The sequence below is a fragment of the Somniosus microcephalus genome, chromosome 11 (assembly GCF_052327205.1).
Source record: "Somniosus microcephalus isolate GS21.2 chromosome 11, FLI_Smic_1.0, whole genome shotgun sequence".
In the NCBI taxonomy this organism is placed as follows: Eukaryota; Metazoa; Chordata; class Chondrichthyes; order Squaliformes; family Somniosidae; genus Somniosus; species Somniosus microcephalus.
The window spans coordinates 12,030,272-12,056,912 of record NC_140997.1 but is presented as its reverse complement, the minus strand read 5'-3'; the positions used below and the strand labels follow the sequence as shown (position 1 = coordinate 12,056,912).

Genomic DNA, 26,641 nt, shown 5'->3' with positions numbered 1-26,641 from the left:
CCTCTCCCGAACCAGGCCGGGCCCCCTCTCCCTAACCAGGCCGGGCCCCCTCTACCGAACCAGGCCGGGCCCCCACTCCCGAACCAGGCCGGGCCCCCTCTCCCGAACCAGGCCGGGCCCCTCCCCTGAACCAGGCCGGGCTCCCTCTACCGAACCAGGCCGGGCCCCTCCCCTGAAACAGGCCAGGCTCCCTCTACCGAACCAGGCCGTGCCCCCTCTCCTGAACCAGGCCGAGCCCCCTCTCCTGAACCAGGCCGGACCCCCTCTCCTGAACCAGGCCGGGCTCCCTCTACCGAACCAGGCCAGGCCCTCGCTACCAAACCAGGCCAAGCTCCCTCTACCGAACTAGGCCAGGCCCCATCTAACAAACCAGGCTGCGACCCCACAACCGAACTAGGCCAGGGCCCCTCTACTGAACCAGGCCGGGACCCCTCTGACCTTTCCATAAACAAAGCGAGTTCCCCAACCGGAATAGTGATGAGCATTTATATGAATCTCATGCAGTGTTTACTTAACAGCAGTTAGGCTTTGTGGGCTCAAAGAGTATAGCTTTTACATGCTCTAACCCTCGTGTCTTTATAAAACAGTGTATCACCTCACCTAACGCGACCAATGAGACAGGGAATTCATTAGTAGATAAGTAAAAGTCTTGCACATTTCCACCACACTCCAGACATGGCAGCAGAACAATCTTAAAATAAAAACCATTGACCTGGAGCCTGAACTTTACAAGCAGTGGCAGCTGCTTTCTGATAAGCACCTACTATTACCTGGATTTGCTCTATCTAGAGGCACAGGCCAGAGTACCAACTAAAAGGTTGTGGCTTCTGGGGGACAACCGAAATTTTCAAGACTGAGATTGACAGACTTTTTTGTTAGGTAAGGGTATCAAGGGATGCGGAGCAAAGGCAGGTATGTGGAGTTGAGGTACAGATCAGCCGTGATCTGATTGAATGGTGGAGCAGGTTCGAGGGGCTGAATAGCCTGCGACTGTTCCTACGTGCCCCAGGCTGAAGACAGCCCACGATCAATACCAATTGTGGCATTCTATGTGAGACAGTATCAATAGCAAACCTACCAGTGTCTAGATGGCTGCGCTATTCATCCAGCAGCCTAAACCAAAATAAATGATATACAAGGACAGCAGGTTTAATGTGTGATGTTCGGTAGCCCAGTGACACAAAGTATAGTGAACAGTGAGGAGGAGAGTGATAGACTTCAAGAGGACATGGACAGGCTGGTGGAATGGGCGGACACGTGGCAGATAAAATTTAATGCAGAAAAGTGCGAAGTGATACATTTTGATAGGAAGAACGAGGAGAGGCAATATAAACTAAAAGGTACAATCCTAAAGGGGGTGCAGGAACAGAGAGGCCATGGAGTATATGTGCACAAATCGTTGAAGGTGTCAGGGCAGGTTGAGAAAGTGGTTAAAACAAATACAGGATCCTGGGCTTCATAAATAGATGCATAGAGTACAAAAGCAAGGAGGTTATGATGAACCTGTAATAAGCACTGGTTCGGCCTCAACTGGAGCATTGTGTCCAATTCTGGGCACCGCACTTTAGGAAGGATGTGATGGCCTTAGAGAGGGTGCAGAAAAGATTTGCAAGAATGATTCCAGGGATGAGGGACTTCAGTTACGTGGATAGACTGGAGAAGCTGGGGTTGTTCTCCTTAGAGCAGAGAAGGTTCAGAGGAGATTTGATAGAGGTGTTCAAAATCATGAGAGGTCTAGACAGAGTAGATAGAGAGAAACTGTTCCCATTGGCGGAAGGGTTGAGAACCAGAGGCCACAGATTTAAGGTGATTGGCAGAAGAACCAAAGGCGACATGAGGAAAAACTTTTTTACTCAGCGAGTGGTTAGGATCTGGAATGCACTGCCTGAAAGGGTGGTGGAGGCAGACTCAATCACAGCTTTCAAAAGGGAATTGGATAAATACCTGAAGGAAAAAAACTTCCAGGGCTCCGGGGACAGGGCGGGGGAGTGGGACTAGCTGAAGTGCTCTTGCAGAGAGCCGGCACGGGCTGGACGGGCCGACTGGCCTCCTTCTGTGCTTTAACCATTCTATGATTCTCAGAATTCATCATTCAAGTCCTGCTGTGTTCGCGTGAGGGAAGGGAATAATTATAATATCAAATGTTACTTATTTCGCCTTGTGTTGCCTGTGATAGTAAATACGGTGGCCCCAGTGGTTTGGTGAGTGACTTTGCTCGTCTAGTGTGGAACTCGCTACCACATGGAATAGTTGAACATAAGAAACAGGAGCAGGAGTAGGCCATTCGGCCCCTCGAGCCTTCCCCACCATTCAATAAGATCCTGGCTGATCTGATCTTGGCCTCAACTCCACTTTCCCGCCCGCTCCCCATAACCCTCGACTCCCCTGTGGCTCAAATATCTGTCTATCTCCGCCTTGAATATATTCAATGACTCCGCCTCCACAGCTCTCTGGGGTAGAGAAGTCCAAAGATTCACGACCTGGAGCCAAATAACATCGATGCATTTAAGGGGAAGCTAGATAAGCACATGAGGGAGAAAGGAATAGAAGGATTTGCTGATAGGGTGAGATAAAGAGGGGTGGGAGGAGGCTCGTGTGGAGCATAAACACCGACATGGACCAGTTGGGCCGAATGACCTTTCTCTGTGCTGTACATTCGATGTCATTCTATGTAACTGAACCACACAAGCCCAGGAAGGCCCCCAGTCCCCATCCCCGGTCTGTGCCCAGTCGGCTGATCGCAGCGGCTGGGCGTGTGGGCGCTGAGAGAACGCAGGATTGACGCTCGGCAACAACGTCCCCATTGGACCATCAGGTTCACTCGGGGAAAAGTGCTGGACACACCCATAGGCAAGTTCCCCACCCCAGTCAGCACCCTCAGCAGAGAAGAAAGTGGGGCGGTGACGATCAGATTTCGCAGATGTGAAAATTCCCTTTTGAAAGTTACTATTGAACGTGCTTTCACCGACCTTTCAGGCAGCGCATTCCAGATCACAACAATTCGTTGCATAAAAAAAAAATTCCCCTCTGGTTCTTTTGCCAATTCCCTTAAATCTGTGTCCTCTGGTTACTGACGCTCCTGCCAATGGAAACAGTTTCTCCTTATGTATTCTATCAGAACCCTTCATGATTTTGAACACCTCTATTAAATCTCCCCTCAAGCCTCTCTGCTGTAAGGAGAACATTTGCAGCTTCTCTAGTCTCTCCACATAACCGAAGTCCCTCAGCCCTGGTACCATTACCTTCTTGATTCGCAAACTCCCCAGTCACAACCTCCAGCAGTGTCATGAATACAATGCACCGATGACTGTTTCCACATGTGGCATTATCACTCCTGTCTTAACTGGTCAGTGACTTGTGGAGATGTTTATTGTGTGTCAGGTTTAGCCAATGCATGCACTCGTGTATAAAATAGCACACACCCATCTCTACAAGAGCAGTTGCTTTCGCTGCATTTTGCTTATAAGCAGGGAAATAAGCCAATAAAATGCTATTTTTTTCACTTGCACTGAAATCACATAACCTGCACAAGTCATTTATCCCTGTCCGATGCCTCTCACAGTTCTTGCGTTAATCCAGCAATGCCCCCGTCTGTTTGATTACTTTTCCATTCACTACTTTTTTCCTTTTAAATCTTTTAAAAATATTTTAAAATTATTTCACTGCATTCATCTGTTTAGCAAAAGCTCTTGGTGTTAAATTACCCGGCGTGCTTAGTTATTACTGGCTGCTATGGTTCAAATTGTGTGGCGTGCGTGCTTCATAATTGTTATCTGCTATCAGTCTGTGAGACGTGCCTGGAATGCTACCTAGATCAGTCCAAACTACACAACAATAACTTGCATTTATACAGCACCGTTAATGTAGTAAAACATCCCAAGGCACTTCACAGGAGCGCAATCAGACATATTTTGACACCGTGTCACATAAAGAGATATTAGGACAGATGGAGTTAGGTTTTAAGGAGCGTCTTAAAGGAGGAGCGAGGTAGAGAAATGGAGCGGTTTAGGGAGGGAATTCCAGAGCTTAGGGCCCAGGCAGCTGAAGGCACGGCCGGCAATGGTGGAGCGATGGAAATCAGGGATGCGCTAGAGGCCAGAATTGGAGTAGGGCAGAGATCTTGGAGGGTTATATGGCTGGAGAAGGTTACAGAGATAGGGAGGGGGCAAGGCCATGGAGTGATTTGAAAACAACGATGAGAATTTTAAAATACAGAGTCCTACACTAAGACTAAGGTATCAACACGTGGCTCTCAGTTGAATTCACTCCCCTCCCAATCTTGCTCTTGCCCTCCCCTGGTCGATGGATGCTGACTCTTCCTCTGGTTTGGTTCCAAAGTTCTGGGCAACCCTCCCCTGCTTTGCTATGAAAGTGACCGATTGGGTGATAACCTAGCAGAGTGAACAGGCCACACATTGAACAGCTTAATGGTAGTGAAAAATCGGGTGGGCGGGAGTGCTGTAAACAGCGGGAGATTCGTGCCACTACCTTATCGCCCAATTGGTGGAGGTGAAAAGAAAGAACTTGCATTTAGAAAGCGCATTTCACAACCTCAGGACATCCCAAAGTGCTTTGCAGCCAATCAAGTACTTTTTGAAGTGTGGTCACTGTAATGTAGAAAATACGGCAGACAGTTTACGCACAGCAAGCTCCTGCAGACAACTATATGATAATGACCAACTAATCTGTTTTTTAGTGATGTTGATTGAGGGATAAACATTGGCCTGGACACCAAGGAGAACTCCCCTGCTCTTCTTTGAAATAGTGCCGAGGGATCTTTCACGTCCACCTGAGAAGGCAGACGGGGCCTCAGTTTAACGTCTCATCCGAAAGACGGCACCTCCAACATGAGCCCAGCTAACGAATGGCAGCTGGCTGTTTGATCTTGGGAGGAACAGATGTCACAGTCCAGTTATTAAGATTTTTCATCAGTCACAAAACCAGGGTCAAAGCACGAGCCCTGGTCCCACATAGGGCTTCCACCCATCCATCCCTTTCTAGGCTTTTAACTGGCAGTGACCTTAAATAAAATTCTTGGGCTAATGAGTAAGGCGCCAAACAAGAATTCAGTCAGGACTTAGTAAATGTACAGCGCTGTTGCTAAGAATTCTTTTACCTTGAACCAGGACCTGTGTATATCGTGGGGGTGAAAAAAAATAACACAATGGATCTATTAATTCTCGGGATGTGGGCATCGCTGGCAAGACTGGCATTTATTGCCCGTCCCTGAAAGAAATCTTTGTAGTGGTTTTGATACAACTGAGTGGCTCGCTAGGCCACTTCAGAGGGCAGTTAAGAGTCAACCACGTTGGTGTGGGACTGGAGTCACATATAGGCCCAGCCCGGGTAAGGACGGCAGGTATCCTTCCCCAAAGGACATTACAAAGAATGACATTGAATATACAGCACAGAAACAGGCCATTCGACCCAACCAGTCTGTGCTGGTGTTTATACTCCACACGGGTCTCCTCCCATTCCATCTGTCTGATCTCAGCCTTTCAGCCTATCTCTCTATTCCCTTTTCTCTCATGTACTCGTCTAGTTTCCTTTTGAAAGCATCTAAGCTATTTGCCTCAACCACTTCCTGTGGTAGTGTTCTAACCACTCTCTGAGTAAAGACATTTCTCCTATTTCCCTATTGAATTTATTAGTGACTATCTTGTGTTTATGGCCCCTAGTTTTGGATTCTCCCACAAATGGAAACATTCTCTCCACATCTACCCTGTCCAAACCATTCATAATTTTAAAGACCTCTATCAGGTCACCTCTAAGTCTTCTCTTTTCTAAAGAAAAAAACCCAACCTGTTCAATCTTTCCCAATAGCTGTAATCTGTCAGCTCTGGTACCATCCTTGTAAATCTTTTTTTCACTTTCTCCAGTGCTTCTATGTCCTTTTTATAGTATGGAGACCAGAACTGTGCCCAGTACTCTAAGTGCAGCCTGACCAGGGTCCTATACAAGTTTAATATAACTTCAACTTCACTACTTTTGAATTTTATACCCCTAGACATAAATCCCAGTGCTTAGTTAGTATTTTTAATTGCTTTGCTGACCTGCAATGCTGTTTTGAATGAATTGTTCACCTGTATCTCTAGATCTCTTTGCTCTTCTACCCCATTCAGTTTCTTATTTTCTAAGGTGTCGGTGATGTTTCTATTTTTCCTACCACCTCACATTTATCTATGTTAAAGTTCACTTGCCACTTAACTGACCAGTCTGCAAGTTTTCTAATGTCTTCTTGTATTATGTTGCATTCTTCCTCAGTGTCAGCAATACCCCAGTTTGGTATCATCTGCAGATTTTGATATTGAGTTACCTTTCCCAAGTCCAAATCATTAATGTAAATTATGAATAACAGTAGTCCCAGCACTGATCCTTGTGGAACACTGCTTTCTACCTCCCTCCAATCTGAATAACTACTCTTTACCCCTACTCTCTGCTCTCTATTTTTTAGTCAATTTGCTATCCATTCAGTTATTTGTCCCCTGACTCCACATGCCCTAACCTTTGTCATGAGCCTACCGTGTGGTACCTTATCAAAGGCCTTGAGTGAACCAGTTGGGTTTTTACGACAATCCAGCAGCTTCATGGTACCACTTCTACTGGTACCAGCTTTTCATTTCCAATTTTTTTTTATTGATTCAGCCTGTTCACAGCCAGTGCTATTGACATGAAACAGTGAAGAATGTTAAAGTTCACTTGGGATCGACATGCATTTCTTAAAAGCCCATTGTACAGATTCGTATGTTAGTTGTCAGCCATGGCTCAGTGGGTAGCATTCTAGTCTCTGGCTCAGATGGGTTCATGACCCACTCCAGAGACTCTGTGCATTAAATCGAGGTTGACACTCCAGTGCAGTGCTGAGGGATTGCTGCACAGTTGGGAGGGGGGTGCCATTTTTTGGATGAGATGTTAAATCGAGGCCCCGTCTGCCCTGGACATAAAATATCCCACGCCACTATTTGGAAGAAGAGCAGGGGAGTTATCCCTGGTGCCCTGGCCAATATTTGTCCCTCATCCAAACATCTAAAAACAGATGAGCTGGTCATTATCACATTACTGTTTGTGGGGCCTTGCTGTGCGCAAATTGGCTGCCGCGTTTCCTACATTTTCAACAGTACAGGTAGACTATCCTTTATCCGAACTTCCGAAAACCTCTAAAAACCGAAAGTTTTTTCGTTCAGCGTAAGTCGTGCGCACGACATGACCAGAGTGGCGCACGACTTACGCTGAGCAGGGCAGAGGGTCACAGAGTTCCCTCCTGGGTAGGAGATTGCAGGCCGAGCCGGGCAGTGTGAAGGAGGTACCGGGAGAGTGAACCCAACAATACAGCGGCCGGTCCGATAGCTGCAGCGGCCCATCCGATATTCTTTTCTCCCCCGACCCGACCCGACTCGCGGCCCATCCGATATTCTTTTCTACCCCCCCACACCCGACCCGACCCGACCCCCGACCCGTCCGATATTCTTTTCTCCCGACCCGACCCAAACCGCAGCCCGTCCGATATTCTTTTCTCCCCCCTGACCCCCCCCCGGACCCCCCCTGACCCCGACCCCCCCCCGCCGGACCCCCCCCCGACCCGGAACACCCCGACCCCGACCCCTGCCCCCCGGACCCCCCCCGACCCCGACCCCCCCTGGACCCCCCCGACCCCGACCTGAACCGCGGCCCGTCCGATATTCTTTTCTCCCCCCCCACCCGACCTGATTTGCGGGCCAGCTTAGTAGGAGTCGGCCGATATCCGGCTTTCCAGAGAAGCAGGAAGGGGAATGAGACATGGAACAGTCGCAAGAGGTAGCCTGAACTTTTAAAATTTATATTAAATACAAATTTCCCAGTCTTATAATAATACCTTCTGAAATCCGAAAAATTCCGAAAACCGAAACTCAGCTGGTCCCAAGGCTTTCGGATAAGGGATAGTGTACCTGTACTTCATTGGCTATGAAGCACTTTGGGATGTCCTAAGGTCATGAAAGATGCTATATAAATGCAAGTTTTTCCTTTCTTTTCCTGATCATCAATCTTCCTTTCCCTGTGTCCTCCCTGTGTGGAAATCAAGATTCATTGCACTCTAATCCATTCTTTCCCAGGACCTGAAAGCTATAGAACTCCTCACCTCCCCCAGTCTTTTAACAATCTACAGGCTTCCAATCTTTAATTCCTCCTTTACCTCATCCACTCTCCCATTCCTTTCAAACTGGCTGGTGTTTTGGCCTGAAGGCCTTTCATTGGCGTTCCTTGACATTGTAATTATTTTTTCAAAGCATTAATTTTGGCTGCCCTTGGTTTTGTGGCTGACACTCTTTAACAACTGAAATTACTTCAGTGTTCTTAGGGTCATTTAAGTGCCAGTGATAGCCCCCATTAATCAGGATCCTGCTCCTGTGTAAGCTTACCCGCTCTCCGACCCGATGAAATATCTTATTGATTGTCGCGAGCCTTAAAGGAAGTGTTGTTAGCTCACAAAGAGTTAAACACACTCGATAAATGTTTCATGGGCAGAAAGCCTGGATTCAATTATTTTAGATTAAAAACTCAAGCACTTATTCATTTTAACGTATGCTGCCTTTTAGCTGGGGCCTGATTACAAATTTATGATTTTAATTTATCACCTTAATCCTCCAGCACTGGCTCAGTCTGGCCTGTGTGAACCATCTTTCACTCAACGTGACAAAGTGGATCAGATCACCTGATTCAGCAGAGAAAAAAAAACCTCCTCGACCAGGCACTAAATCTCCCGCACAAAATAAAAAAACTTCCAGCCAGGGAAAGTTCGCTCCGAAATCATTTTATGTGGCTCAAAAACTGAGAGGTTATAACTATCAGGAAAGATTGAACAGGCTGGGTTCCTTTTCTCGAGAATAGAGAAGGCTGAGGGGTGACCTGATAGAGGTCTTTAAAGTTATGAAGGGGTTCGATAGGGTCGACCCGAAGAAGATGTTTCCACTTGTGAGGGAGTCGAAAACTAGAAATCATAAATATAAGATAGTCACCAATAAATCCAATAGGGAATTCAGGAGTAACTTCTTCACCCAGAGAGTGGTGAGAATGTGGAACTCGCTACCACAGGGAGCGGTTGAAGTGAGTAGCAGAGATGCATTTAAAGGGAAGCTAGATAAACACATGAGGGAGAAAGGAGCAGAAGGATATGCTGATAGGGTTGGATGAAGAGGGGTGGGAGGAGGCTCATGTGGAGCAGAAACACTGGCATGAAGCAATTGGGCCAAATGGCCTGTTTCTTTGCTGTACATTCTATGTAATTCTACATAAAGAAGATGGAGGAACAATGGAGCAAACTCTTCTATTCTTGTAAACCAAAAAATGGTGTTTGCCCCGCCCTCCCACCCCCAAGCTGGTTTTCCACAGAACGCTGTTCAGATACATCCAGAAGGAATGTTTAATGTTATTTAACGACCAGTGACCCTTCTGATCCAGCAGTGGTAGAATGTCACGCCTATTAAAATCTTGATATTTCTTTCCTAGTTTGTGTCTCCTTTACAAAAGATGCATTGAGAAAGAAATTTGGCCTCAAACCCTTCTGTGATTATTTATCATTATTTTGATTTTATTGGAGCCATCTATTTACTGAAAGCCATATTGGTAAATCAGCCTTCGTGCTGTTTGCAGTGAATGTGATGAACTGGAAGGTCCTTGGCAGTATTTCCCTGATTGGGTAATGGTAGCGGAGGAAAGTGGGTGGGGGAGGGGGGATAGAGGATTCTCCCAAAGGAAGGAGGATGTTTCCTGCCACACCCAATAGGACCAAAGCAAGTCAGGTGGTCCTTTGAAGAAGGAGTGAGCAGGAGTGAGATGATTCTGAGATGGGTTAGTCTTTCTGTGGAGGCACTAGAAAGAAAGACTTGCATTTCTATAGCGCCTTTCACGATCTCAGGACGTTCCAAAGCACTTTAAAGTCAATGAAGTACTTTTTGAAGTGTGGTCACTGTCCTAATGTAAGAGATTCAGAGGGTAGTGCTGGGCAGGACTGAAAGGAGATGAGTGGCTGGATTATTGGGAGTCGTTCTTGGGTGAAAAATGGAAAGCTCATACCCTCCTTGGAGGCATTAGTAGAGGTTAGTGGCTATTCTGCAGAAATCAGTGTCTTGTTCCATCAATCCTTTGAGCACAAAAATGCTGCCGAACCTAACAATCCCACCAACATCAGAGAGGTCATCATCTGTCTGTGTGAATGACATTTATTTATTTTTACATTGAATTTACAGCACAGAAACAGGCCATTCGGCCCAACTGGTCTAGGCCAGTGTTTATGCTCCACACGAGCCTCCTCTCACCCCTCTTCATCTCACCCCATCAGCGTATCCTTCTATTCCTTTCTCCCTCATGTAATTATCTAGCTTTCCCTTAAATGTACCTATTCTATTCACCTCAACTACTCCCTGTGGTAACGAGTTCCACATTCTTATCACTCTCTGGGTAAAGAAGTTTCTCCTGAATTCCCTACTAAATTTATTAGTGACTCTCTTATATTTATGGCCTCTAGTTTTGGACTCCCCATAAGTGGAATCATCTTCTCTACGTCTACCCTATCAAACCCGTTGATAATTTTAAAGAACTCTATTAGGTCACCCCTCAGCCTTCTGTTTTCTACAGAAAAGAGCCCCAGCCTGTTCAATCTTTCCTGATAGGTATGAGTTTAATTATCAAGTAAAGATCAAGAAGTCATCCTCGGTTCCGAGGGACTGCCTAAGAAGAAGAAGAAAGATGCACAATAATAAGACAGAATACTGAAATCCAAAAGAAAAAGGAGTTTCATATCGTACAGCCTGCCATTTCTTTCAATTTTCATATAATCAGTGTTCAGTAATGAGTGTGAGTGGAAGCTCGGCGACCCTCACTCTCTAATTATTTTAAAGCTGTGTTATCCGTGGCTCAGTGGGTAGCACTCACACCTCTAAGTCCCACACCAGAGGCTTGAGCCCATAATCCAGGCTGACATTCCCAGCGTGGTACTGAGGGAGCACTGCACTGTCGGAGGTGCCGTCTTTCAGATGAGGCATTTAAACCGAGGCCCCGTCTGCTCTCTCAGGTGAATGTAAAAGATCACGCGGTACTATTTCGAAGAAGAGCAAGGGAGTTACCCTGGTGTCCTGGCCAATATTTCTCCCTCAAACAACATCACTAAAACAGACTATCTGGTCATCATCACATTGCTGTTTGTGCGAGCCTGCTGTGAGCAAATTGGTGTTTCCTACATTACAACAGTGACTACAGAAAGTACTTCATTGGCTGTAAAGTGCTTTGGGACATCCTGAGGTTGTGAAAGGTGCTATAGAAATGCAAGTCTTTCTTACAGGTTCTTTACAAACTACCGAGACAGATCGTGCTGCTTATATTTTCCACTGTTTGATTTATTCCCTCATATTCCAGTTTAACGTTCCTCACTAGTTGGCTCCCACCATCTCCGAGGATCGTCTATGCTGAATCGCGAGACAGTTGGACTTATTTCACTTCAGCCTTACCACAGAAAAAAGACTTGCATCTAAATGCCACCTCATCACATTCAGTCTCAAGCAGTTCACAGGCGATGAATCGCTTTGAAGTGCAGTAGGCACATCGGAATGAGGAGACTCCCAGTCAAGGATCGGTTTGAACATAAGAACATAAGAACATAAGAAATAGGAGCAGGAGTAGGCCAATCGGCCCCTCGAGCCTGCTCCACCATTCAATAAGATCATGGCTGATCTGATCCTAACCTCAAATCTTCTATCACTCTGCATCCACCCGAACCCATGTGATCTCCCGGGAGAGGCAAAAAACCAGATAAAGACCCAATGGCCAATTTGGGAGAAAAAAATCTGGGAAATTCCTCTCCGACCCATCTAGGCGATCGAAATTCTTCCAGGAGATCACTCTGTCCCTATATTTTCTACAGTACTTACCTTCTGTAAAGGCGATCTCCACCCCAGCCAGGAACAGGAATAAAACCATCTCCTGAAATCTAACAGAATTAGAACACAGTAGGAGCAGAACAAGGCTACACGGCCCCTGGGCCCGCTCCACTACCCACAGGGCCATGACCATTCCGAACCCAGACTCATGTCCAATTTCCTGCCCGCTCCCCGTAACCCTTTATTCCCTTTACTTCTAGGAAACTATCTATTTCTGTTTTAAATTTATTTAATGATGTAGCTTCCACAGCTTTCTGGGGCAGCAAATTCCACGAACCTACCACCCTCTGAGTGAAGAAGTTTCTCCTCATCTCAGTTTTGAATGAGCAGCCCCTTATTTTAAGATTATGCCCCCTAGTTCTAGTTTCACCCATCATTGGGAACATCCTCACCGCATCCACCCGATCAAGCCCCTTCACAATCTTATATGTTTCAATAAGATCGCCTCTCATTCTTCTGAACTCCAATGAGTAGAGTCCCAATCTACTCAACCTCTCCTCATATGACCACCCCCTCATCCCCGGGATTAACCGAGTGAACCTTCTTTGTACTGACTCGAGAGCAAGTATGTCTTTTCTTAAGTATGGACACCAAAACTGTATGCAGTATTCCAGGTGCGGCCTCACCAATACCTTGTACAACTGCAGCAATACCTCCCTGTTTTTATATTCCAACCCCCTAGCAATAAAAGCCAACATTCCATTGGCCTTCTTAATCACTTGCTGCACCTGCATACTAACTTTTTGAGTTTCGTGCACCAGGACCCCCAGATCCCTTTGTACTACAGTACTTTCCAGTTTCTTGCCATTAAGATAATAACTTGCTCTATGATTTTTCCTGCCAAAGTGCATAACCTCACACTTTCCAGTATTGTATTCCATCTGCCAAATCTCTGCCCACTTACTTAGCCTGTCTATGTCCCTTTGCAGGTTTTTTATGTCCTCCTCACTCACTACTTTCCCTCCCATCTTTGTATCATCTGCAAACTTTGATATGTTACACTCGGTCCCCTCCTCCAAATCATTAATATAGATTGTAAAGAGTTGGGGACCCAGCACTGACCCCTGCGGAACACCACTAGTTACTGGTTGCCAATCTGAGAACGAACCATTTATCCCAACTCTCTGCTTTCTGTTAGAGAGCCAATCCTCCACCCACGCCAGAATATTACCCCCAATCCCGTGATTTTTTATCTTGAGCAATAATCTTTTGTGTGGCACCTTGTCAAATGCCTTTTGGAAGTCTAAATACACTACGTCCACTGGTTCCCCTTTATCCACCCTGTATGTTACTTCCTCAAAAAACTCAAGCAAATTTGTTAAACATGACTTCCCCTTCATGAAACCATGCTGAGTTTGCCCTATTAAATTATGTTTATCCAAATGTCCCGTTACTGTCTCCTTAATAATGGACTCTAACATTTTACCAACCACAGATGTTAGGCTAACAGGTCTATAGTTTCCAGCCTTCTGCCTACTACCCTTTTTAAATAAGGGTGTTACATTAGCAGTTTTCCAATCTGCCGGGACCTTTGCTGAGTCCAGTGAGTTTTGGAAAATTATTACCAATGCATCCACAATCCCTACCGCTACTTCCCTCAAGACCCTGGGATGCAAGCCATCAGGTCCAGGGGATTTATCCGCCTTGAGTCCCATTATTTTACCAAGTACCACTTCCTTCGTGATTTTAATCGTATTTAGTTCCCCCCCCCCTAGAGCCCCCTGTTTGTCCAGTGTTGGGATATTCTTAGTGTCCTCTACTGTAAAGACTGATACAAAATAATTGTTCAGTGTTTTTGCCATCTCCATGTTTCCCACCATTAATTTCCCGGTCTCATCCTCTAAGGGACCAACATTTACTTTAGCCACCCTTTTCCTTTTTATATAACTATAGAAACTTTTACTGTCTGTTTTTATATTTTTTGCTAATTTACTTTCATAATCTATCTTCCCTTTCTTAATCAATCTTTTTGTTATTTTTTGCTGTCTTTTAAAGACTTCCCAATCTTCCATCCTCCCACTAGATTTGGCTACCTTATATGCCCTTGTTTTTAGTCGGATACTATCCTTAATTACTTTACTTAGCCACGGATGGCTATCTTTTCTTTTACACCCTTTTTTCCTCAGTGGAATATATTTTTTTTGGAAGTTGTAAAATAACTCCTTAAATGTACACCACTGGTCATGTACCGTCTTACCCTTTAATCTATTTTCCCAGTCCACTCTAATTAATTCCGCTCTCATACCTTCATAGTCTCCTTTATTCAAGCTCAGCACGCTTGTTTGAGATCCAACCTTCTCACCCTCTAATTGAATATGGAACTCAACCATGTTATGGTCACTCATTCCAAGGGGATCCTTTACTAGGACATTTTTAATTAATCCTGTCTCATTACACAGGACCAAATCTAAGGTTGCTTGCCCCCTGGTCGGTTCAGTTACATACTGCTCAAGAAACCCATCCCTAATACACTCAATGAACTCTTCCTCAAGGCTGCTCTGCCCAATTTGATTTGTCCAGTTAATATGATAATTAAAATCCCCCATAATTATAGCTGTTCCCTTATTACAAGCCTCAACTATTTCCTGATTAATACTCCGTCCAACAGAGTTGCAACTGTTCGGAGGCCTATAGACTACACCCACTAGTGTTTTTTTCCCCTTATTATTCCTTACCTCCACCCAAACTGTTTCACTATCCTGCTCCTTTGACCCAATATCATTTCTCTGTATTATAGTGATTCCTTCCTTTATTAACATAGCCACCCCACCTCCTCTCCCTTCCTGATTGTTAAATAACCTGGTATGTTTAATTCCCAGTCATGGTCACCCTGCAGCCATGTTTCTGTAATGGCCACAAGATCATACCCATATGTCATTATTTGTGCCGTTAACTCATTCATTTTGTTACGAATGCTACGTGCATTCAGATAAAGAACTTTCAAATATGTTTTGTAACACTTAGTTCCTCTCTCTAGAAATCAAAGGCCAATGTGCTAACCCACTTTTTTTTTTTAATTCAATCTCGGGATCTGAGGAAGGCTGGCATTTATTGGCCATCCCTAGGTAACCTTGAGAAGGTGGTGTAGGACTGCCTTCTTGAACCGCTGCAGTCCGTGTGGTTAGGTAGAGAGTTCCGGGATTCTGACCCAGCGACGATGAAGGAACGGCCGATATATGTCCAAGTCAGGATGGTGTGTGTGACTTGGATGGGAATTTGGAGGTGATGCTGTTCCCATGTGCCTGCTGCCCTTGTCCTTCTCGGTGGTGGAAGCTGTGGGTTTGGGAGGTGTTGTCGAAGAAACACCACCCATTTCCTTCTAACGCTACTGGCACAACAACCCAGCTTTGACTCTGACATGTTTGTTTGTAATTTGAAATATTGCGAGTCACTTCAGAGACTAGACTTCATGATTCCAACAATCCGGTACAAATCATCTATTCTTTGCAGACAGTGTCAGCTACCCTCCAGCATACCCCCAATCCACCACCTTCTCTGCGCAAACTAGCTCATTATAATCTTTTAATCTTTTTTAATTTTTTTAAAATTTGCTACAGCAGTGTTACTGCAGCTCTCGAAGGATTGAGAGTGTAATATAGAGACAGCACCAGATGGCTTCAAGTATAACCAGCAGCTCAAGTAGATTAGCAATGTCTTCACAACCTCAAGAGTATGCAATACCCTTGAAGACACCAGTATCTCTCCATTTTCATAATGCATTAACGTAAAATAATATATAAACTTTCTTTGCTTCAGCTTACTATTGGAGTTTGCAAGTTCCGTTTCCAATGTCATCTTCCTAAATCCCAACTTCCTGTTTTGAAACATGCCGGATTATTTTGTTTGGGTTAACAATTTTTGTTTCATTTCCTTCCGTCCGCTCTAGCTGACACTGAGCCTGATCGTCCCCTCTTTTTTGCACCCATTTTCTAGCGGTACTGGGATGGGGAAGGGTTGAAAATTGGGGTCCCCTCTCTGCTGATCCCTGCCCATTCAATCTTCCGCTGTTAGAAAGGATTTGCATTTCTATAGCACCTTTCATGACATCAGGATGTCCCAAAGCGCTTTACAGCCAATTAAGTACTTTTTGTAGTCACTGTTGTAATGTAGGAAACGAGGCAGCCAATTTGCGCACAGCAAGCTCCCACAAACAGTAATGTGATAATGACCAGGTAATCTGTCTTTTAGTGATGTTGGTTCAGGGATAAATATTGGCCAGGACACCAGAGAGAACTCCCCTGCTCTTCTTCGAAATAGTGCCGTGCGTTTTTTACGTCCACCTGAGAGAGCAGACGGGGCCTCGGTTTAAATGTCTCATCTGAAAGACAGCACCTCTGACAGTGCAGCGCTCCCTCAGTACCACGCTGGGAATGTCAGCCTGGATTATGGGCTCAAGTCTCGTCTTCGAATCATGGGATCTTTTACGTCTACCTGAGAGGGCAGACGGGGCTTCGGTTTAACGTCTCATCCAAAAGGCGGCACCTCCAACAGTGCAGCACTCCCTCAGTACTGTACTGGAGTGTCAGCCTAGATTTTGTGCTCAAGTCTCTGGAGTGGGACTCAAACCCATGACCTTCTAACCCGGAGGTGAGTGTGCTACCAACTGAGCCATGGCTGATTCTCAACCGTTAGTTAAACAGTCTTTGCTAATATCTCTAATATTTTTATAAGTAAAACTAAAAACTTTCCAAGAAATTAAAATAAAACAACCTCCAATATATCTGCGCTCCTCCAATTCTGGCCTCTTGCGCTCCACCATTGGTGGCCGTTCCTTCAGCTGCCACGGCCCTAAGCTCTGGAATTCACTCCCTAAACCTCTCCACCTCTCTTTCCTCCTTTATGATGCTCCTTTAAACCTACCTCTTTCACCTGTCCTAATATCTCCTTATTTGGCTCGGTGTCAATTTTGTTTGATAGCGCTCCTGTGAAGCGCCTTGCAATGTTTTACTGCATTAAAGGTGCTATATAAATGCAAGTTGTTAATTCCTCTCTGATTTTTTTCTCCCTGGGTTGCTCGCTGCAGTGTTCGGGAGATTAACCTTTAGTTCCTGGAGACAGCAATCCTATTCAGGAGACGGTTGGCCTCCTGCGAGTAGCAGCGGCCATTTCCCGCTCCTGCTGAGAGTTCTCAAGCACAGGTGAGGGGTCCGCGGAAAGTACTTCAAGGGATCTGACCCCAGAGTCGGCGCTGAATACCTAGGGCAAGCGGAGGGCCAGTTCTGTCACATCTCCGAAGGTGATTACACAGAGGAGGAACATCTAGGTTGGTGACACGCGTAGCGGACGGTTGGGTCTTCCTCTACCTCGCCCAAGTGGTCATTCCTCATGGGTGATCGTGAGCATCCACTGGCTATTTGACCATGGTGAGCGTCACTGTTACAGCCTCACCTGATCCAATCCTCACCCAATGCCCGCCCATGAACAGTTTCTAGCACTGTTCGCTGAGTAGGGGTTAGGGGCACAAACCCTGCTGATTCATTTATTGATTTCTCACTCCCAGGCGCACTCAGACTAATTGTAGCTGCCATGCCTCTGCCCCTGGTCAGATCAGCTAACAGACCAGTGAGCAAACCTAGAACCTTATTGCCTCAGTATGTCTCTGGTGCGTCGGAACAAGTTTAGGAGACAAGAGGGTGCTTTGTTGAGGGATATTATTGTTCTGCTTTGCTGGGTTAGAAAGCTCTTGTGATGAACATCACAAATCACCTCGTGCAAGGCACAACACAGTAACCCTTATTATTATGCTGAATAAATGGGAACTCCACATGGTTAATACCAGTGCTGTGATTGGTGCTCGCACCCTTACTATGCTGAATAAACAGGAATTGTGCATTGTACACACAGCTAACAGTGTGATGATTTAATAGGGTAAGCATTAATCACAGTATCATTTATACGAACTGTGTGGAGTGCTGCCTCATTCAGACGGGCTAAAGTGTTAGCACTACTGTGCACTGTTAGCAACACAAACACTGTGATTGATGCTCTCCCCGTTTGCCCCTTACCTGCTGCGAGCTCCATACAGTTAGCAGAGCAAACATGGTAACTAATGCTTTAGGAAGGAAAGCGCAGGAAGATTTAAAAAGACAGCTGGAATACAGCACCAAGGTAAGCCAGCTGGTTACTGCCCCCAACAGCATGCCACTGCATGCCAGCAAATTTGATTCTTGCTCCACTGAGCTCCTTATCTCAGCCTCCAGGAGGAGGAGGAAGTGGCACTCAAGCACCTCCTGATGGTTGGCAAAAGAATTACATTGCTGACAGCAGGTTGCCCAAAACAGTAGAGGAGAGCTTAGCCTTTCACTTGACCCATTCTACATCTAACCTGAGGGCACCCCAAGTCTAAAATATAAGAATGTTCCATCCACCAGATCAGTGTGCTTAAATATTCACTCCCTCCACCGTGGCTGCAGTGTGTACCATCTCAAGATGAACTGCAGCAACTCGCCAAGGATTCTTTGACAGCACCTCCCAAACCCATGACCTCTACCACCTAGAAGGACAAGGGCAGCAGGTGCATGGGGAACACCACCGCCTCCAAGTTCCCCTCCAAGTCACACACCATCCTGACTTGGAAGTATATTGTCGTTCCTTCATCGTCACTGGGTCAAAATCCTGGAACTTCCTCCCTAACAGCACCGCGTGGGAGTACCTTCACCACACGGACTGCAGCGGTTCAAGAAGGCGGCTCACCACCACCTTCTCGAGGACAATTAGGGATGGACAATAAATGCTGGCCTTATCAGCGACGCCCAGATCCCGAGAATGAATATAAAAAAAAGTTGTGCACAATCAAAAAGAGATAGTGTGTGTCCCTGTGACCCTGCCCACTCAGAGACTGGCCCCCAGCTACTGAGTTCTACTGCACAGGCACCAGTGATGCCTTTGGAAGCAGACTGTAGGGGAGGCTGTCCAGCTCTGATATGTTCGTCCCAACCTTACGAACATAAGAACAATGATGGGCAGGAAAAGACCCTCTGGTCCATCCAGCCTGTCCCACCCCATTTATGATGCCTTGCGCCTCACAATATATACACTCCCCACCCCACCCCAAACCATGGGATGTTCTGAGAGAGGCAAAAAAAAAAGATTAAAAAACCTAGACAATTTGGGAAAAAGAAAAATCTGGGAAATTCCTCTCCGACCCCCTTAGGGGATCGAAACTAGTCAAGGAGATCACTCTGGCCCCGATTAATGGTCATACAGGACATACCTTTTGTACAAGGTAATCTCAGTCCCAGCCAGAAACAAGGTCCGATTCTCGCGCTTGAAGGACTGAATAACAAAAGTGCCGATTGATTCAGTGTTACATCTTACTAAAACTGCATTCTTCATTGGCACAGTGCAAGGCAGAAAATGTGAGAGATGCGCGCTGTAGTGATTGTAAATTGAAGGAAGCTCAGGAGAAGATAGTTTCACTCATTCCATTAAATTATAAACCAATCTCAGCAGCACACCCAGCAAATTAGCAGACAGCACTCACTCACTCAACACTTTACATTCATTGCGCAGTTTATATACTCATCCATTTCTCACCAAAATTCATTCTTTAAAAAAAAAGAAAATGAAAAGAGTTACAGGGCAGAGATCTGTCAATAGATTCCAGCTTCACTTCCGATAAAGCCACTGGGATGCCCATATTTTAATCCGTGCCAAGTCCCGCTCACCCATCACCCGTGTCCGCTGACCTACATTGGCTCCCTGTCCAGCAATGCCTCGATTTTAAAATTCTCATCCTTGTTTTCAAATCTCCCCTTGGCCTCGCCCCTTCCTATCTCTGTAATCTCCTCCAGCCCGCTGAGATCTCTGCGCTGCTCCAATTCTAGCCTCTTGTGCCTTCCTGATTTTAATCGCTGCACCTTAGGCGACTGTGCCTTCGGCTCCCTGGGCCCTAAGCTCTGGAATTCCCTCCCTAAACCTCTCCGTCTCTCTACCTCTCTCTCCTCCTTTAAGACATTTCTAAAACCTACCTCTTTGACCAAGTTTTTGGTCACCTGTCCTACTATCTCCTTATACAGCTCAGTGTCAAATTTTGTCTGATAATGCGTCTGTGAAGTGCCTTGGGACATTTTACAATGTTAAAGATGCGATATAAATACAAGTTGCTGTTATTACTGAAGTGATGAGGGACCACAAAGTGAATACTCATGGACACAAGCACTGGACAATTTATTTTGCTGGAACTAATTCCTTTTCCTTTCCCCAATGCATTAAATTGTGAATCTGATGTGGCACATGGACCTCTTTATGTCACTCCTCAATTTCGAAGGGGTCATTTCCCCCACCCCACCCCCACTCTAAACTGGGCAAATTCAAATTGATTGGGAGCAGTCTGCAGCAGTTGCAAATTATATTGATGTAATTCTGGCCCTGACCCTTGGAAGAAAGAAAGATTTGGATTTCTGTGGTGCCTTTCATGACCTCAAGGCGTCCTAAAGCACTTTAAAACCAATGAAGTGCTTCTTGAAGTGTAGTCACTGTTGTAACTTAGGAAATGGGGCAGCCAAATGCGCACAGCAAGATCCAGATAATCTGTTTCAGCGATGGTGGTTGAGGGATAAATATTGGCCAGGACACCGGGGATAACTCCCCTGCTCTTCTTCGAAATAGTGCCATGGGATCTTTTACATCCACCTGAGAGGGCGGACGGGGCCTCGGTTTAACGTCTCATCCGAAAGACGGCACCTCCGACAGTGCGGCACTCCCTCAGTACTGTACTGGAGTGTCAGCTGAGATTTTTGTGCTCAAGTCTCTGGAGTGGGACTTGAATGCATGACCTCCTGACCCAGAGGCGAGAGTGGTGACCCCCCCCTTCATACATACTAGTACAGAGGCCACCCACAACTCTCCCTTTGTGAATGCCCACATTTTATCATGCCACAATTTTTCAGCTCTCCACAGGTGCGGGCAGTGGTGATGTGCTTGTCTTTTCAGCTCTTAGTTTTTTTGGCTTCTACCCATTGTTTTTTTTGTGTGGGTGCTATGTGTCCTCTCTCTCGAGCTGGCCTCACGGGTGGGCGTGATGAACATTCCCTGCATGGTTCATTCTGTAGGCATAGAACCCAGCTAGTGTAAAACCTCGAGGGAGCAGGACCAATGTTCCCCGTCATTTTCTTTTTGGGCCGCGAGGCCCCTTAAACGAGTTGTGGGGCCCATTCAAAAGTCCACACCTGCGCAGTTTTTTCAATTTAAAACCAGGCTCACTGGCTGCGCGGGACCCCTGGAGCGCTGCGTGGCTGCGCAGCTTAAAGGGAACTTTGAGCAGGACTGAAGTAAAGGAGTAATCGATGGACCCAGAATTCTGGCAATGAGTACGGGCGGTGCTATTGATTCAACAATCATGAAAGAAAGAACTTGTATTTCTATAGCGCCTTTCACAACCTTGGGACATCCCAAAGTGCTTTACAGGCAATGAAGTACTGTTGAAGTGTAGTCACTGTTGTAATGTAAGAAACGCAGCAGCCAATTTGCGCACAGCAAGCTCCCACAATCAGCAATGTGAAAATGACCAGATCATTGGTTTTTAGGTGTTTGGTTGGGGGATAAATATTGGCCAGGACATCACGGAGAACTCTCCTTGCTCTTCTTCGAAATAGTGCCCTGGGATCTTTAACATCCACCCGAAAGGGCAGACAGGGCCTTAGCTTAAAGTCTCATCCGAACGACGGCACCTCCGACAATGTAGCACTCCACTGGGAGTGTCAGCCTAGATTTTGTGCTCAAGTCTCTGGCGTGCGACTTGAACTCACGACCTTAAGTGGCGAGAGTGCTAGTCACATAGCCACAATTGAATGGGTGCAGCCCATGACTGGTTGCTTTCTTTTCCACGTTTCTTCCCTTCTCTCCTGAAGGCGTGAGATCTTGCTGTGATATAGTTGCATGAGTGTCAGCAGCCCCTTGCGATATTTCACCTAAATGTCCATTATTTGAGTCTCAGCAGGCAAGTTGACTATAGAAGGCGTCACAGTCAAGCCGGGTCCTTACATCCACCATGAGTACATTCCAGGAGGGGATAGTGAGTAGGATCGTGGCTAACTGATTTTCCTTTCTCTAGCCTAAGGTTGCGGAGGTTAGTTGTAACACCCTGATTAAGATCTGTTGACTCGGTACAGATTGGTAATTGAACCTGGGACTTTCTGGTCTATATCTCAGTATCTCAGTGCATTTATCCATTGAGTTATCGGGAGAGCTATGGGTTGAGTGTTTCGAGACAGATAAATAATAACGAGTCCTTTGATACCACTTGCGAAATAAAATTTTAATGTCGTCACTCCTTCATCAGAGTGAGGAGAACTTTATATCTGGTCCCAGAGGGCAATATTACAACTTCCCTCCAATGATAAGTTCTCTTTGAAAAATTGAAAGGCCCCAATAGAATAACAACTGTCCAAACCGACACCTTCTCTCTCCTGGCTTTCAAGTGGTGCGGAGTTGTGGAAATCTTGCTGGAATAACAACCTCGTCAGAATTCCACAATTTCAAGGTATTTAAAGCCACAGAGGAGATCAAACAAAAAACAAAACAAAATTAATCCTGTGGTATTTCAATTAAAAAGGCCTGATTAACTTGGGAACCAAACTAAAATGGGAAGTAATTATGGTCAAAAACGAACTCAAATCAGCCTTTATTATATTGTCTTTTCTTCCCCCCCTACTAGGACAACCAGGACAAGCTGTTGAAAAACTATCTCAAGGAATGTCTGCGAATGGGGATACAGTGCACAAAAGAATTGAAAGAGAACTGTGTGTAGAGAAAAACTGGACAAGGAAAATGTCATAAAATGCACCATCAAGGAACTAACTGCACCTCAGTTTAATAATTAGTGTTTCAAAAAAAAATGAGTATACTCTGAACCCTGCAAAATATCTCAACTTGTTTAGCAGTTGGGTGCTATTGAAAGCTCTTTGCCCACAAACCCTTCGAGCACAAGGGGATGGCTCTGCACAGTCTCGCTCTCTGGGTCTCTCTAGCCTCGTTGATGAATGCTGCTGGAGTTCGCGGTGACTGCTGGCTCATTGAAGGAGAGAAAGGATTCGTGTGGCTGGCAATTTGTAGCCAAAACCAGCCCCCGTACGAATCCATTCCTCAGCACATCAACAGCACGATCGTGGATCTCCGGCTGAACGAGAACAAGATCAAAAGTGTCCAATATTCCTCGCTCAACAGGTTCGGCAACTTGACGGAACTCAATCTAACCAAGAACGATATTTCCTACATCGAGGATGGAGCCTTTTCCGCCCAGTACAACCTGCGCGTTTTGCAACTGGGATTCAACAAGCTTCGGAACATCACCGAGGGGATCCTGCGGGGGCTGGGCAGGCTGGAATACCTCTACCTCCAGGCCAACCTTATTGAGGTGGTGAGTCCCAATTCCTTTTGGGAATGTCCCAACATTATGAACATCGACCTGTCCATGAACCGGTTGCAGACATTGGAAAGTTCCACCTTCCTCGGTCTCGGCAAGCTCTCTACTTGCGAACTCTACGGTAACCCGTTCTACTGCTCTTGTGAGCTGCTGGGCTTCCTGAAATGGCTGGTGCAGTTCAACAACGCCACCAGGAGCTACGATCGGATGCAGTGCGAATCCCCATCTCGTTACGCCGGCCACACCTTGCTGAGCCAAAGCCAGACGGAGAGCGCCTACAGCTTGCTTATCTCGACCTGCGATGACACCTACACCCTTGACCCCAAGTTCATGCCCACCCGGATGCCCCCGACCACCACCACCTCGGACAGCCCTTGCGGAGCTGAAGACTGCTCCTCGGGTGATGATCCCACTCCCATTATAGCCTTCCACTCCCCCACCCATGAAACGGGGGCGCCAGCGATAAAGGTCGAGCACATTACCTACACGACTGCCACTTTGTTGGTGCAGATCCCCCGGCCCTATAGTAAAATGTATATCCTGGTGCAATACAACAACAGCTTCTACTCAGTCATAAAGAAGTTGCAAACAAAACAAGAGGTCATTAAGCTGGATAGGCTCCAGCCCCACACTGCCTACACATACTGCGTGGCATCTATCAGGAATGCCTTAAGGTACAATCAAACCTGCGTCACGTTCTCTACAGGGAGCGACAAGGCGAGAGGCACCGTGCCGCCACCATCGACTGCCACGCACTACATCATGACTATCCTTGGCTGCCTCTTTGGGATGGTCATCGTGCTGGGGCTGGTGTATTACTGCCTGCGCAAGAAGAGGCAACAGGAAGAAAAGCACAAGAAGCCCGGCAGCATGACAAGGACCATCATTGAACTGAAGTATGGGGCGGAGATGGAAGCCAGCACCATCTCCCAATTAGCCCAGAAACCAATGCCGCCCTGCGAGGCCACGCCCAGGAAGCCTTTCCTGCCCTTGTCGGGGGATGCGGAGCTGCACAAGCCCCAGGAGCTGAGCGAGACGCCCAAGACCGCCAAGGGCAACTACATCGAGGTGAGGTCGGGGGAGCCTGCCGATCGGAGGGACCCGGAAGGAGGTGGGCAGGGCCGGAGTTCTGCCACAGAGATCTTGACCATCGCCAAGGAAGTGGATAAGGTGAACCAGATCATCAACAACTGCATAGACGCCCTGAAGTCGGAGACTGGCTCATTCCAAGGTGGGAAGACTGGGGCCATGGCTTCGGTGGACCCCCAGGTGCTAATGATCACCGAGCAACCCCAGGGCAAGCCTGGGTTCTTGTCCCCCATTTCTAAGGAGAGTTACCACCCACTGCAGAGGCACAGCAGCATGGAGGCAGCCCCCAAACGCCCCAGCACCTCCTCCAGCGGCTCAGCGCGAAGTCCCAGGTCCTTCCACTCCGAGGCCTCGGCGCCAGGGCACGCCTGCAGGTCCGAGGCCCAGTACATCGAGAAGGCGTCTCCGATTGCGGCCAGCAGCCCGGGCGCGGTCCCGCGGGCGCAGCAGCGCAGCGAGCACCGCCACTCCTACCCGGGTCGGCGCCAGGGCGAGCAGCCGGTGTCAGAGGGGCCGAGTGGCCGCAGCAAGCCCTCCATCCTGGAGCCCCTCAGCCGGCCCCGGAGGGACATGGCCTACTCCCAGCTCTCACCTCAGTACCACAACCTCAGCTACACGTCCAGCCCCGAGTACCACAGCAAGCCGCCCCGGGGCATCTGGGAACGCTTCAGACTGCACAAGAAGAGGCACAAAGAGGGGGCGGAGGAGTACATGGCGGCAGGACATGCCCTGAGGAAGAAAGTGCAGTTCGCAAAGGATGAGGACCTGCACGATATCCTCGATTACTGGAAGGGCGTCTCCAACCAGCATAAATTCTGAGTCCTCGACATTAAGAGACTAAAATTGGACCAAAAAAAACAATCAAACAAAAACTTTACAGCTGCTGTTTTTAACCTGACCAACTCAACTGTTCTTAAAAACTTGGTTCTCTCTCACAAGCCTGTGCACCAAAATCCTCCAAACTGAACACTAAAACCTGTACAAAGGATTTTTTAAAATTATACATATATATATATATATATATATATAAAAAGGACACCTGGAAGCCTTGGAATATTGGATATTATTTATCGCATGACTCTGTCCTGTGACTGTGACTCACTGTGGTATACATGGGGCATTGTTCGTTGTACAATATACACCGTGACTGGACTGTGCCGTGTAACTGTAGCTCACACACCGCTCACACCTTGCATTGTACAGTAATATTTACCAGTAAATCCCCCTCCCCCCGCAGTTCTGTACAGATAAATTTCTATATTTGCAATGATGTTTCTGGAGTTTTTCGCCTGTTTGTATCAGGTTTTAATCGCGGATTTTACAGAGCAGTTTGTTTGGTTTCCAATGAATGTCTGACAACTGACCCCCGAACATTGGATAAAACTGGACTGATGAAAGAAATGAACTGAATGGTTTCTTCTGTCGCACTCTCTTTCTGTCTCATTGGTCCAAGTCATGGGTTCTCTCAGAGAGAGTAAAGTCTTCACTGCCAATGGGACGCAGAGAGCTCACCACCCTTACGAGGGGCAGTCTGGTACTGTCGGCGGCAGATATAGCACATTGTAAAGTTTTGCTAAATTGAGAGGCAGAGGTGAAGTACTTAGAGCACTGTGCACAGTTCTGGTGTCCATATTATGAAAAGGATATAGAGGCACTGGAGAAGGTGCAAAAAAAAATTACAAGGATGATACCAGAACTGAAACAAGATACTTATTAGGAAAGGCAGAACAGGCTGGGGCTCTTTTCTCTAGAAAAGAGAAGGCTGAGGGGTGACCGAAGTCTTTAAAATTATGAAAGCGGTTTGACGTGGTAGATGTAGAGAGGATGTTTCCACGTCTGGGGGAGAACTAAACTAGAGGTCATAAATATGGAGAAACTTCAAATACACCTCACCTGATTGGGCTTTCCATTAAAGTTTCGTCTTTCACCCCCACCAAAGTTAAATTTGCCCCCATTCTCTCCCCAACCATCAATATATGTAGTCTTTGTACAGTCACTAAGTGCTGTGTATACTTTGGGCAAAGCCCAAGATATCAAAACCATCTTCATTTCTTCCTGACACTGAGTCCATGTGAAAGAAGAAAGACTTACATTTATATGGCGCCTTTCACCACTCAGGAAGTCCCAAAGTGCTAAGTACTTTTGAAGTGTAGTCACTGTTGTAATGTAGGAAACATGGCAACCAATTTACGCACAGCAAGCTCCCACAAACAGCAATGTGATAATGACCAGATAATCCATTTTTAGTGATGTTGATTGAGGGATAAATATTGGCCAG

At 46.5% G+C, this 26,641-nt stretch overlaps 2 protein-coding genes across 4 annotated transcripts in view; both read left to right on the top strand.

Moving 5' to 3' along the window:
* Positions 1–25,635, top strand: part of LOC147110322 (protein ELFN1-like) — a 122,603-nt gene extending 96,968 nt beyond the window's left edge. For both annotated transcript variants that reach the window (XM_086000218.1, XM_086000217.1), the window contains one exon: positions 22,567–25,635. In XM_086000218.1, coding sequence (XP_085856344.1) covers positions 22,843–25,182 — 2,340 coding nt within the window. In that variant the 5' untranslated portion in view covers positions 22,567–22,842 and the 3' untranslated portion in view covers positions 25,183–25,635. The remainder of the gene's footprint in view (positions 1–22,566) is intronic.
* Positions 1–26,641, top strand: part of LOC147110321 (protein ELFN1-like) — a 165,459-nt gene that overhangs the window by 96,966 nt on the left and 41,852 nt on the right. The window contains exon 1 of one of the 2 annotated variants that reach the window (XM_086000216.1): positions 25,736–25,897. The exons of the other annotated variant lie outside the window; for it this stretch is intronic. The gene's annotated coding sequence lies outside the window, so the exon portion shown is untranslated. Of the gene's footprint in view, positions 1–25,735; positions 25,898–26,641 lie in introns of those variants that run through there. 2 annotated transcript variants of the gene reach the window in all.